Source organism: Lagopus leucura, unplaced genomic scaffold (assembly GCF_019238085.1).
Source record: "Lagopus leucura isolate 7727_CA_CO unplaced genomic scaffold, USGS_WTPT01 59947-0_obj-0_obj, whole genome shotgun sequence".
Taxonomy (NCBI): Eukaryota; Metazoa; Chordata; class Aves; order Galliformes; family Phasianidae; genus Lagopus; species Lagopus leucura.
The window spans coordinates 1,429-14,255 of record NW_024964113.1 but is presented as its reverse complement, the minus strand read 5'-3'; the positions used below and the strand labels follow the sequence as shown (position 1 = coordinate 14,255).

The 12,827-nt window shown below is 69.9% G+C and overlaps 3 protein-coding genes across 7 annotated transcripts in view; all 3 read left to right on the top strand.

The window, feature by feature from the left end:
- The first annotated feature begins 168 nt into the window (after nt 1–168).
- Nucleotides 169–2,781, top strand: LOC122191555 (putative protein TPRXL). Its single transcript, XM_042891847.1, has 5 exons — nt 169–366; nt 813–939; nt 1,613–2,116; nt 2,479–2,624; nt 2,698–2,781. The coding sequence occupies exons 1-5, from the start codon at nt 169–171 to the stop codon at nt 2,743–2,745; spliced, it is 1,023 nt and encodes a 340-aa protein (XP_042747781.1). The 3' UTR covers nt 2,746–2,781.
- Nucleotides 2,782–4,632: 1,851 nt separating this feature from the next.
- On the top strand, nt 4,633–11,439 carry LOC122191553 (cAMP-specific 3',5'-cyclic phosphodiesterase 4C-like). 4 transcript variants are annotated; one of them, XM_042891843.1, is made up of 15 exons: nt 4,633–4,809; nt 7,030–7,218; nt 7,296–7,332; nt 7,434–7,507; nt 7,583–7,632; nt 8,094–8,209; nt 8,302–8,395; nt 8,838–9,010; nt 9,087–9,185; nt 9,252–9,416; nt 9,488–9,587; nt 9,664–9,818; nt 9,896–10,018; nt 10,124–10,306; nt 10,374–11,439. In XM_042891843.1, the coding sequence occupies exons 1-15, from the start codon at nt 4,670–4,672 to the stop codon at nt 10,866–10,868; spliced, it is 2,193 nt and encodes a 730-aa protein (XP_042747777.1). In that variant the 5' UTR covers nt 4,633–4,669; the 3' UTR covers nt 10,869–11,439. The 4 variants fall into 4 exon arrangements, with proteins under 4 accessions (XP_042747777.1, XP_042747776.1, XP_042747778.1 ...); XM_042891842.1 differs by lacking the exon at nt 4,633–4,809 and adding an exon at nt 5,494–5,719; XM_042891844.1 differs by lacking the exon at nt 4,633–4,809 and adding an exon at nt 6,082–6,457.
- Nucleotides 11,440–11,484: 45 nt separating this feature from the next.
- The window catches only part of LOC122191554 (ras-related protein Rab-3A-like), a 2,359-nt gene continuing 1,016 nt past the window's right edge, over nt 11,485–12,827 (top strand). The window contains exons 1-2 of one of the 2 annotated variants that reach the window (XM_042891845.1): nt 11,485–11,620; nt 12,477–12,584. In XM_042891845.1, coding sequence (XP_042747779.1) covers nt 11,585–11,620; nt 12,477–12,584 — 144 coding nt within the window. In that variant the 5' untranslated portion in view covers nt 11,485–11,584. The remainder of the gene's footprint in view (nt 11,621–12,476; nt 12,585–12,827) is intronic. The other variant, XM_042891846.1, reaches the window with a different exon arrangement.

Below are 12,827 nucleotides of genomic sequence, written 5' to 3'. Positions count from 1 at the left end.
CCCCCCCCGACGGGAGGGGTCACGGGGCGGGATCCTTCTCGGCACTCTTGGGGTGAGCTTCCTTCCCCCTCCCCGCTTCCTGCTGCTCCGTGCCCAGCAGCCCCGCATCCGCCCCCGGGACTTTTCCTCCTCCCCGGCACCCGCACCTCGTGCCTCGGTTTCCCCGGAATGAAGCTCTTCCCGGAGAGCATTTGGAGCTGCGAGGCCACCGTTGTGGCACAGGGCGGGGTGGGGAACCGTTCCAGCTCCGGTGCGGGCTGTGCCGGGCCGGGCTGTGCCGATACGGAACGTCCCGGCCCCCGGGGGTTGGCGGGGAGCCCGGCGCTCTGGCTGTGCCGGGGGTGGCGGAGGTCTGCAGCGGGCACGGTGAGCCCCGCGTCCCCGCATCCTCCATCCCCGTGCCTCGTGTCCCCACCGCATCCTCCCGTCCCCACATCCTCCGCGCTCCCGTGTTCACATCTCCCCACATCCTCATGCCCAAATTCCCGTCTCCCCAAGTTCCCGTGTTTCCACGTGTTCGTGTTCCCACATCCCCGCTTCCTTCCGTCCCCACATCCCTATGCCCTCGTGCCCACAGGTCCTTCCCCCGCCCCCAAGTCCCCTTATCCCCATGTCCCCTTGTCTCCAGGTCCCCAAAATATCCCCATATCCCCACGTCCCCGCCCCGTGTCCCGCTGCACCTGCGGTGCCCTCACGCTGCGGGGGGGAAACGGAGGCACGAAGGTGGGGGGAGGGGGGAGAATTGCCCCTCCCGGTGCTGCATCGCCGCCCGAGGCCGGCAGGGGGCGCCGCTGTTCCCCCCCCCGGGGCAGATAAAGGCGGCGGCGGCGGCGGCCGAAACACAGAGCGGCATCGGCAGCACCGGGAGGGACAGCGGGGCCGGGGGGGGGGGGGCAGGGCGGGGCTGCGGGGGGGGGTGGGCGCCCCTGCTGGCGGCAGGTAACGGGGGGGGGAGGACACCGGGCAGCTCCGGGTGGGCGCTGGCGTGGCTGCGGCCCCGAGGGGGCTGGCTCTGCCGCGGTGTGACGGTGCGTGGTGCTCCGGGACAGCGGGGGGGGTCCAGGGCCGAGCCCTCAGTCGGGGCATGGGGCTGCACACCGCTGGTACTGGGCTGGTGGCCGCGTCCCCCCCGCTGCCCATCCCGGGGATCAGCGGAGCCCCCGTCGAGTGGTGCTCGCGGTCATGGGGGGCCATCGGGGACCCCTCGGTGGGGCCACCCCCGGGTCTCGCTCTGTCCGCGTGGTGCCCCCTGGGCAGGGCCGGAGCTGCTCCTCCTGTTGTGCAAATAGGAACGGGGCGATAAGAGCACCTCTGGCACAGCCCTGCGCTGCCAACGAGGGTGTGCGCGGCCCGGGCCAGCGCGGTGTGGCATGGCACGTCCCCAGGGCTGGGGCGCAACGTCACCGCAGTGCTGCTCTCGTCGTCCCCAGCAGTGCTGAGCCAAATGCTGCAGCTGCTTCGGAGCCTCCTGCCCTTCTGAGAGCTGCATTCGGGGTTGGGAGGGGCATCGTGCCCTCGGTGCAATGGCAAAAGCACCCGGAGAATGAATTGGGGAGGAGCTGCGGCCCCCCCGGGGCTCTGCCCCATCCCTGCTGCTCCGCTCTCTCCTTAGGGACAGTCCATGGCCAGGAATCAACAACACCACGGCCCCAGCCCAGCTCATCCGTAGGTGTCACCACGTGGACACGTGAGGAGCCTTCACCCAGCTCAGGGGCAGCTGAACCACAGACGTTGCCCCAGGACACAACTCCCAGCAAAGAGAGAGCAGCCTCTCCATCTCCACCGCACACCACTGCAACAGCACCTTCAGCTGCGACCCCAAGCACTTCAGCAGCTGAACCTCCCTCCAGCCCTGCAGGGTCATCATCTCTGCCCGTGACACCGGGCTCAGCTCTGACGACCACAGCCCCATCCAACGCCCCCACCACATCAGCCCCATCCAAGCTGACCTCAGTGCCCAACCACACATGGTCCCCAGGCACAGCGCTGGCCCCGTCCTCTCCTGGGCAGCCCACCTCCCCTCCCAGCTCTGCTGTGCCCACCGCCAGCCCCGCTCCTGGCACTTCCTCCGCTCTCAGCTCCAGCACTGCGCAGCTGCTCGGGACTGGCAGCCTGGGTGAGCTCCATGGGGTGGGATTTGGGGGGGGGGGGGGAGCTGCACAGGGCTGCTGTCCCTTCCCATGCTGTGCACAGGGACTTGATGTGCTCAGGTGCCGTTGGGTGCTGCTGTGTATTCCTGTCCCCATGGGAGTCCCCGAATTCTCCTGGTTTGGGGGCTGTGCTTGCAGGGGGTGCAGATCCCATAGGGAGGAGGCTTCTGTCCCCTTAGACCACCCAAAATCTCTCCCCATCCACTTCGGTGAGGTATTTTGTGCTCCCCCTTTATTCCACGGCGCTGTGGGCTGGCGGTAGGTGGGATGTGACACAGGCACCCAGGTGGGCACAGCTGTGTGACAGGGTGCCCATCTCACCCCACAGCACAGCCCTCCTCCAAATCCAACCCCGGAGTGGTGGTGATCATCTGCCTCTTTGTGGCTGTGCTGGTCGGGGCCGTGGCCATGCTGCTGGTGCGGCTGTGCCGCTGCAGGAAGCCCCACTTCCAGAGGCTGGATGAGGTGCCCATGGTGCGTGGGGGGCCGGGGGGCGGCGGGGGGCCGCAGGGGTTCCATCTCTCACCCCATCTCTCTCCTTCCTTAGGGCAAAGTGTCAGAGGAATCCTCCTTTGCCCGTCACCCCCCCAGGTGACCCCGCTGTGCCGAATAAAGATGCTGCAGCCCCGGCTTTGGTTTCCCATCTGAGCTGCACCCCCGTGGGTGTCAAATCCTCGGGGAGGGGGTCGGGGTTGGGATGGAGGTCCCGGGGCGCAGATGGAGGAGGAGCGCGGGGCGGAGGGGGGGGGGATGCACGGTGCCCCCCCCCGAGCGGGGTGGGCTGGAGGGAGGGCGCGAGCGGGCAGGCACGCACATCGCCTTCCTTCTGCTCGGCTGCACTCGGCCGAGGCTGCGGCACGATCCGGTAATGGGGGCGGGTGTGGGGCTGGGGTTGATGTGGGGCGGCCACCCCCGACGTGGAAACGGGGATGGGGGTGGGGAGGCTCAGCACTGGGCAAGGGGGAGGGGCGCGTCGGTGGCACCTGGGGAGATGCCGGGGCTGCTCCTCTCTTCTGGAGATTTGGGGGCGAGGATTTGGGGCCTGGTGGTGCTCTGGGATGGGGCGCGCGGCCATCCCCGTGGCTTCGGGTCCCCGTCCCTCGGATGTCCCTTGGGGATAGCGGTGAGCCGATGTCGGGGGGCTCTGGGGCGGCACGGGGGGCGGGGTCCGGCGCTTCTCTGAGCCCCGAGACGCCGCGCTGAGCCCCGTCCATCGCGATAGAATGGGAATGTAAACGGCCCCTCCGCTCCCCCCGCCCCACCGAGGGGTGACGCGGAGCCCCCGCTCACCCCCACCCCCCGCAGCCACGATGCGACGGAGCCGCACAGCGCTGCCCTTCCTGAGCGCGGAGGTGAGACCGCACCGAGACCGGGCACCGGGGGGGAGCACTTGGGGGGCACCAGGGGTGCGCCTGGGGGATACCGGGGGTGTACCGGGGCGCCTGAGGGGGATCCCCGGTGGGAACGTCCCAGCACGGCGCCTCCGGGCAGCAATTAACGTGCTGATGGCGCTCGGAGTTAATTATCCCCCTAATGGGCTGTTAATTATTATTCGCCCCTGCGTAATTGCGCGCCGGCTCCGGGGGATTTTCCAGCGGGATCTCGGGGGGGAGAGGGGGGGGAGAGGAGGAACTCACGGAGCTGCCGGGACCGGGACATCCCCCGCTGTCCTCCCTGCATTTCGGGGCCCCTTGAGGGGGCGAAGACACCGGGGCTCTGCACCTCGGGCTCCTCACCGCCTCCCGCCCGCTGTCCCGTGTCCCCCACAGCGCTGCCGCGACGTCGCCGAGGCCGTGCCGTCGGGACCGGGGCCGGGATCCCTGCCGGGCGCCATCCGCCGCCGCTTCTCCGGGACTCCTCTGCTGCCTCCGCTCGGCTGCCGGGGGGCCTCCGAGCCCGAGGGCTCCCGCGTGGTGTTCACCATCGAGGAGAGCGGCCCCAGCAGCGGCGACGAGGCGGATCCCCCCCCGGAAGCCGGCGCCGGTCCGGGCCGCCCGGAACTCAGTGCTCCGCGGGGCAGGGGGGGAAGCGGAGGGTTCTGCTCAGCACCGGGGCGGACAGGGGGGGTACCAAGGTTACGGGGGGGTAACGGAACCGGTTTCAGCACCGGGGAACGGACAGCGGCCCCGAGGGGGGGGTCGGGGAGGTGGGCAGCGCCGTCCCGTCCCCGCGTCCCGGGCCCGGAGGTGACCTCGCTGCCTCCCCTGGCACCGCCGCGCCGTTATTTTGGGGCCGTTCCCGTCCCCCTCCCCCGGGGCCGTCCCCCTCCGGCCCGACCCCGGCTCCGGTGTCACCCGCTGTCCCCCCCCCCCCGCACACGGACACGTGTCCCTGCCCGGGGGGGGGGCCGGGCAGTGCCGTCCCGGAGCCGAGGACTGGCTGTCCCGCGGTCCGGCCCAGCCCTGCTGTCCCATGGGCTCCCGGCTGCCAGGCGGGGACAGCTCTGTCCCCACCCCGCTGTCCCAATCCCCCCCCCGCACCCCGTGCCAGGCTGTCGCGACACCCCCCCCGATGTCCCCATGCTCTCACCCAGCGGGTCCCCTCCTCTGCACGGCTCCCCTGGTGCCTCCGGGGGTCCCGCGGGTGCCGCCGTGCCGGGGGGGCCCTTCCTGGCTCCCCGCCACCCCCGGGATATTTTGGCCCTCGCCGCAGACAGCAGGTACCGCTGCGTCACCGGGTCAGGGGGCACCCGGCTCCCACGGCCAGGACAGGGCCATGCGCGTCCCTGGGGGTCCCAACCGGCTCTGTGTCCCCACACTGGGCAGTGAGGAGGAGTGTGGGGGGGACGAGGTTGGCTCTCGTGGGCCTCTTGGTGACACTGTGGCATGATTGCAGTCGTACGCGGGGTGCTCTGGGCTCGGCCTTGTCCCTAGGTGACACCATACCATGAGCACAGCGTGTATCCGGGATGCTCCAGGCTCGTCCCTTGGTGGCACTGTGGCCTGTCCACACCGTGTGTCCGGATGCTCTGGGCTCAGCTGTGTCCCTCGGTCACACTGCAGCACGGCCATGCTGTGTCCCTCGGTGACATCCTGGCACGGCCGCTTCATCCGTCCCTGGGTGGCACTGCGGTGTGTCCCCACCGTGTGCCCGGCTCACACGGCGCTCAGCGTGGCGCTGCTCACGTCCCAGCACAGCATCCTCACCCGACGGGCACAGCTGCCACCTCGGGGACAGGAGGGCAGCGGGCGGCACAGGGCCACGTGTCTGCAGGCCGTGCTCACGTGGGGCCGCAGGAGCCGTCGGGGCGCCGGGGGGGGAGGGGGGGGCGAAGCAGACAGTTGTTTAATTTCTCAGGCGCGGGCGGGAGGGGATGGAAAGTTTCCCGGGGCTGCGGGGGGGAACGGCCGCGCATTTCCTGCTCCGCACCGCTCGCATCCCCTTGGGTCCGGACCCCCAGCGCTGCGCTTCGGTGCCCCGATTGGGGCCATGCTGCCGTCCCCGGGGGTGTCGTCGCCGGTGGGGTCCCCGCGGGGCTCCCCCCGGAACTCCCCCGTGCTGTTCAGGAGGCTGAGGGTGAACCAGAGCATCCGCCTGCAGCGCCGCTTCACCGTGGCGCATCCCCTCGGGTAAGGGGGGGGTCCGAGAGGGGTTCCCAGCGCGTAGGGGTGGCAGTGGGGCAGTGAGAAATGGGGACACAGCGTGGACGCCCTCGGTGCTGTGGTGTGTCACCATCGGTGGGGATGTGGGGCTGAGCGGGGCCTCTGTGGCGGCGGGGCTGAGCTGGGCGGGGGGCAGCGGTGGCCGAGGACGGGTGTGCTCATGGCGGGGGGGGCTGCTGGGCTCCGTCTGTGGGTCGGCTGCCCACAGTGGGGGCACGGCAGGCACGGCGGAGGGGCAGGAGGCGCTGACTCCCACCCTGGGGGGGCCGGGCACTGCAGGGAGCAGCAGTGTCCTCTCCAATGGTAACAGCACCTATTTTTAGCGGCCCCCCGCCCCCCCCCCCGCTGCCTGACACCGCACTGCATGGAAAGTATTTCTGAATTCGGCACCAGAGCCGCTGTCCCGGCTGCGTCCCCCCCTCCTCGACCACACTGCCCCCACCCCGGTGTGCCCCGCAGCCATTGTGGCGGGTATGTGTGTGTCTGCTCCGCGTCTTGGTGACACCGTGCCCGGGTCGGGGCCGTCCCCGGGGTGGCTGAGCTGCACCGGAGGGGGAACAAACCCCCAATTGAGCCGCAGGGCAGGAGGAGCCACAATGCGGCTTTGTGTCCCCGTACCATCGGGGACGCGGGGCAGAGGCTGACAGCGGGGCCGGGGATGCAGCCAGGCGGCCGCTGCCCGTCCCGGAGGCACTCCTGCATCGGGTAGGTCCGGGGTGGGGGGGAGGGAGGAGGGACGGGGAAGCACGGCTCCAGTCCTTCCCTGGGGCGGCTCATCCCCGTCCCCATTGTGGCACTGGGAGGGGACGGATGCTGGTGGCCCTCGCTGTGTCCCCGTGCTCAGCCGTTCCCATGACCCGGGGGCAGCGGGGCGGCGGCTGCCACGGGGACAGCGCGGGGCCACCATCCCCGTCCCCGTGCCTCTCGTCCCCCGTGGGCTGCGCGGCTTCGGATGGCACCGCCCCACCGCGTCCCCAGGGCCCGGCGCTTGGCTTCCCCCGTGGTTTCTGTCCTTCGATGTCCCCTGGCTCCGTGCCCTGGACGGGTCCCCTGTGGGACTTGGCGCTTTGGGCTACGGCTGATGGAGACTTTCGAGGACTCGCGGCGGACCGCGGCGCCGGGGACGTTGGGACGAGGGATGACGGTGACACGGGGCGGCTCACCTCCAGCAGCGGGACGGGTCCCGGCCTCGCCCTGGCTGCGAGCGGGGACAGCAGCGGTGTCCCCAATGCTCCCGGTGCCCCCGCCGATGCCAGCCCCGTCCCCTATCCCTGCAGCTTTGACCTGGAGAATGGCCCCCCGGGAAGGGGCCCGCTGGAGCCGCAGTGCAGCCCGGGCGCAGGGCTGGTGCTGCAGGGCGCCTTCAGCCACGGCCAGCGCCGCGAGTCCTTCCTCTACCGCTCCGACAGCGACTACGACCTGTCCCCCAAGGCCATGTCCCGCAACTCCTCCACCGCCAGCGACCTGTAAGTCAGCCCCGACCCTCCGTCCCGCCCTCCCCCCGCCCCTCGCCCCCCTCCTCACCCATCTTTGCTCCCCGCAGGCACGGGGAAGACATGATCGTCACACCCTTCGCCCAGGTGCGAAAAGAGGGGAAACGTCCCCGCGTCCCCCCGTGCGCAGCGCTGTGGGGAGGGCCGGCGGCGCGCAGCCCATCCCCAGCCCCTCTCACACCCCCCAGGTCCTGGCCAGCCTGCGCACCGTGCGCACCAACATGATGGTGCTGCTGCACCTCCAGGAGCGCGTGGGCACCAAGTGAGTGGGGGAGCTGGGGGGGTTTGGGCTGGGCTGGGGGGCACGGCGTGGTGCTCAGCTCTGCGCGTTCTGCAGGCGGGCGTCGAGCAGCAGCCTCCCCTCCGCCAGCAGGGCCGGCCTGTCCGGTGAGTGCCCCAATGGGGACAAACAGGGGCCCGGGGGGGAGGGGGCAGGTCGCTGTCCCGCAATGGGGGTGCGGTGTTCCCTCACCCGTGGGGTGCAGCGATGGCTTTGCCCTTTGGGATCCATGTCGGGTTTTCGGCGGCTCCATCCGCTCTTCACACAGCGGTGGAGGTGGAACGGCTCCCGCTGACGTCAGACCTTCCATTAATAAATCCCCGGGCTGTGCATGGAGCCCTGTGGGAGCCCCGGGCCGGGCGTCACCTCGGGGCGAGGCGTGGGGACGGTGTGACACCATGCTGTGCACTGGGGACGGCGCGCCTGGCCGCAGCGCCCGCTCAGCACCGCTCCCCAGCGCCATCCCATCACAGCCCCATGGGGATGTGGGCATCCCTTGGTGGGGATGGCGGGGTTGGGCCTCCACCCGTGTCCCCGTGCCCGGCTGTGACGCCGTGCTGCCCTGCAGCAGAGGATGCTCAGCAGAAGCTGTCGCTGGAGACCCTGGAGGAGCTGGACTGGTGCCTGGAGCAGCTGGAGACGCTGCAGACGCGGCACTCGGTCAGCGAGATGGCTTCCAACAAGGTGAGGACCGCCGCCCTGGGGGTGCTTGCCCTGCCATGGGGGCATAGGGGCTGCCCCACACACTGCTCATCCCTGTCCGCTGCCACCTGCAGTTTAAGCGGATGCTGAGCCGGGAGCTCTCACACCTCTCGGAGAGCGGCCGCTCGGGGAACCAGGTGTCCGAGTACATCTCCAGCACCTTCCTGGGTGAGTTCCTGGCAGGCAGGGCCTCCGCACCCCTCTGCAGCTCAGGGCCTGCAGCAGCTGCGCAGAGCTGGGCACACATCACTGCAGTGCTGAGCCCCACTCTTTCACATTTTACAAGTCTGGGGGAGTGCATCGGGGCTTTTCTGGGAGCTGCCCCGGCTTTGGGGGGTGTCACAGCCTCAGTCCTGGCTATGAACATCAGTGCAAACTGGGGCGTGCTGGTGGATGCTGCTCTGTGCTGGTGCGTGGGTTGGCAGCTGGCGCAGGGCTGTCCCTGCACGGGGGATCCCAGGGGACAGCCCTACGGTGGGTGGGTGGGTGGGGGGAGCTCCCGGCAGCCCCCCGGCGGCCCCCGGTTGCCATGGCGTCGCGGTGCTCTCCGTGCCGGCTGACGTCAGCCATCGGGGGGGCTGTGCTCCCCCTCACTGCCGCGGGCGCGCAGACAAGCAGCACGAGGTGGAGATCCCTCCAGCGCTGCCCAAGGAGAAGGAGCGGGAGCGCAGGAAGCGGCCGATGTCGCAGATCAGCGGTGTGAGGAGGCCGGCTCACGGCCCCTGCCTTGCTGCCATCCCGCGCTTCGGGGTGCGCACGGAGCAGGAGGGGCTGCTGGCCAAGGTGAGCCCCCGCCCAGCGTGGGTCCATCCCCCGTCGGGGTCCCGGCTCTCGCAGAACCCCGTCCCTCGGTCCCCAGGAGCTGCAGGACACCAACAAGTGGGGTCTCGACATCTTCAAAGTGGCCGAGTACTCAGGGAACCGCCCGCTGACGGTCCTCATGTACAGTATCTTCCAGGTGAGCACCGGGGGGGGGCTGCCCCCTCCTCACTGTTCGGATGACCCCAGCCCGGTCCTCCTGCAGGAGCGTGACCTGATGAAGACGTTCCGCATCCCCGCCGACACTTTCCTCACCTACATGCTGACGCTGGAGGATCATTACCGCGCCGACGTGGCGTACCACAACAGCATCCACGCCGCCGACGTGGCGCAGTCCACCCACGTGCTGCTCTCCACGCCGGCGCTGGAGGTGAGCCCCGCTCCCTCGGTGCCACCAAACGCATCCATCGTGGCTGTGACCGCCTGTGCCGCCCTTCCCAGGCCGTCTTCACCGACCTGGAGATCATGGCCGCCATCTTCGCCAGCGCCATCCACGACGTTGACCACCCCGGCGTCTCCAATCAGTTCCTCATCAACACCAGTGAGCCGGGGGGAGCGGGGCGGCAGGGCTGCATGCGTGGGGTCACCGCGATGCGACCAGCGCCATCATCCCGCAGACTCGGAGCTGGCGCTGATGTACAACGATGCTTCGGTACTGGAGAATCACCACCTGGCTGTGGGCTTCAAGCTGCTGCAGGAGGAGAACTGCGACATCTTCCAGAACCTGAGCAAGAAGCAGAGGCAGTCGCTCCGCAAGATGGCCATCGATATGGTGCGCGGCGCTGTGGGGTGCGGGGCTGTGGGGCGCTGTGGTCGGGCTGAGCACCCTGCCCTGCATGCCCTGCCCAGGTGCTGGCCACTGACATGTCCAAGCACATGAACCTGCTGGCGGACCTGAAGACCATGGTGGAGACCAAGAAGGTGACCAGCCTGGGGGTGCTGCTGCTGGACAACTACTCTGACCGGATCCAGGTGGGCATGGGGACGTGGCAGGAGCGTTGCTCAGCCCATGGCACTGGATTGAGGTGGCAGACCTGGGGATGAGGGCTGTTGGCTGAGCAGCGCGGTGCCCTGCAGGTCCTGCAGAACATGGTGCACTGCGCCGACCTCAGCAACCCCACCAAACCGCTGGAGCTGTACCGGCAGTGGACCGACCGCATCATGGCCGAGTTCTTCCACCAGGGTGACCGGGAGCGAGAGAAGGGGATGGAGATCAGCCCCATGTGTGACAAGCACACCGCCTCCGTGGAAAAGTCCCAGGTTGGGGGCACGGCGTGGGGTCGGGGCTGAGGGGCACCGCGGGGGGCTGAGCTCTCCCTTCCCACAGGTGGGATTCATCGACTTCATCGCCCACCCGCTGTGGGAGACCTGGGCCGACCTGGTGCACCCTGACGCCCAGGAGATCCTGGACACGCTGGAGGACAACCGGGAGTGGTACCAGAGCATGATCCCACACAGCCCCTCCCCACCGCCAGAGGTGGGATCCGAAGTTCCCCCCGCTGACCCCGGCAAGTCCCAGTTTGAGATGACACTGGAAGAGGAGGAGGGAGAGTCGGACACAGAAGCGGAGGGGCCCGAGAGCCCTTTGGAGGAGGACAACAGCGGCTCCAAGACGTCGGCTACGGATGATTCGGAGTCAGCTGACACAGAGCGTTTGTCACCTGGCTCCGGGGACAGGGAGGTGGACAACAGGAGAGTGCCGGAGGGGACACTGCCAAAGGACGGGGCTGGTGGTGGGTGCACAGCGCCGGATCCCCAGAGCGGCGGGGAGCTGTGCCTGGACACAGAGGGCAATGTCACATTCCTGCCCCTGGGCACGTAGCGGCCCGGCCAGAGGGTTCCATCGCTGCTGTGGGGATGTGGGACTGAGCACTGCCCCAGAGAGGGTCGTGGGCGCTGCTGGGACTGGCACACGCAGCCCCAGAGGACGTCCCCATGTGGCCGCCGGGCAGATCCCAATGGCAGTGAGGATATGGCTCACCCCTTCCCCTGCTTCCACCCGGCATCCAGCTGCTGGGAAAGGTCCCCATCACCACAAACAGGGCTCGAGGATGCTGCTCCTGCCCCATCCCAGCCCTGGGCACAGCAGAGCAGTCCCCACTCAGCACGGTGCGGCTGAAAGCGTTTTGGTGTCACGGTGGCACACAGTGGCATCGCAGCACAACGCTGGCTGTGCGCCCACAAGTCGGAGGTGTTTTTACTGGGGGACAGCTTCACTTTTTAAAGCCTTTTGTAGCTCACTTCATCCCATCAGCCTCACCTGGGCGCGCACAGCAGGAGCTGCTCTGGCTGCACTCATTGCTGTTTGGCACCGTGGGCCCCGATGGGGCGGCCCCGCGACGGTTCGGTTTCTTCCTTCACCCTGCAGATATTAAACCTCGTTTGTTTCTCCACTCCTCTCCAAAGCGGACGTTGCTCCTCTCGTGGGCGCTGGGGGCACCGTGCCCGGGTCGCGATGCGCTCGGTGCCCCCGGGACCCCGCGGGGAGCGCGGAGAGCAGCGCTGTGCGCTCGAACAAAGCCGAACTCCTCCCTGGAAATGTCGCTCCGTCGCTGGCAAACACTGCCCACGAAGGTAAATATTTAATCGCCGGCTTGGCGCGGCGCGGAGCTTGCTCCCTGCTCTTCCGCATTGCTCCCGGGGGTGATTGATCGGCAAACACGGCCCCACCCGCAGCACCGCCCCGGCAAACCCCTCCCTTCACCCCAAAGCAACAGAGGGTCCCCACGGCCCCCCAGCCCCGCACTGCCACCCCCTCCTTTCGCCCCACGGGGGAGGAGCCGCCCTCCTCAAACCTCCTGGGAGGGGAGAAAACAGCCAGATCCCGGGGCCGGGCTGAGGGCGGTGGGCGTCCCACAGGTGTGGGACTCTGTGGGGCGGATGGGGGCTCCGTGACCCCGGCCGTGGCGGGGGGGGGGGGCAGCGCTCGGTGCTCCCCGCAGACCTTGTGCTGCCCGCAGCCCCAAAGGGGGGACCGGGGTGATGCTGCGGGCCAGGGTGCGGAAGGCCGCGCCTGGAGGTGGGGGATGGAGGCGTGGGGCCGCACTCGGGCCCTATGGGTGGTCTCGAGGCCTTCGGGCCCCGGCTGCGGGCTGAGCCCCCGCCATCTGCCGCGGCCTAATCCGCGCTCAGCCCGCAGCGGGGCCGTCGGAGGACGCGAGGTCCGGGGCGGGACGCGGCCGCCCACCTGCAGCGGGCGTCACCTCAGGGCGCGGGGTCACCGAGAGCGATGGGCTCAGGGGCCCTAAGGGTGACAGGTGCAGCGGTGCGGGGCTGCTCGACCCTCCCCGCTCCCCCCGCCCCGCGCCGAGGATGGGCGCTCCCGCAGCCCCGGCGCCGCGCCCGGCAGGGGGCGTGTCCCAGCTCGGCCCCGCCCCCCGTCTGCCGGCTGCCAATCGGCGCTCCCCGTTTGCCCCTCCGCTGACGTCAGCCTCTCATCTGCATATCGCGCCACGCCCCCTCCGACGTCACCGGGCTCTGCAACCGCCGGGGCGGCGCGCGCCGCTGCTGCAGTCGCTGCGGGGAGCGCGGGGAGGAGGTGAGCGCGCGCCCCCGCGGCCCCCCCAAACCCCCCCTCCTTCCTCCCGGCCCCGGGACCCCCGAGCATCGGCGGCGGCGGGGGAGGCCGGTGGGCATCGAGCGGGGCGTTGGGGCCGCGCGGCAGCCGGCGGCCATTGAAGCTGCAGCGGGGGGGGGACGGGTTGCGAGGAGGAGGGGGGGGGACTGGGAGCTCCGGGGGGGTCCGCGGGTGCGCAGCGCTGCGGGAGGGGCCGGGGGGGGG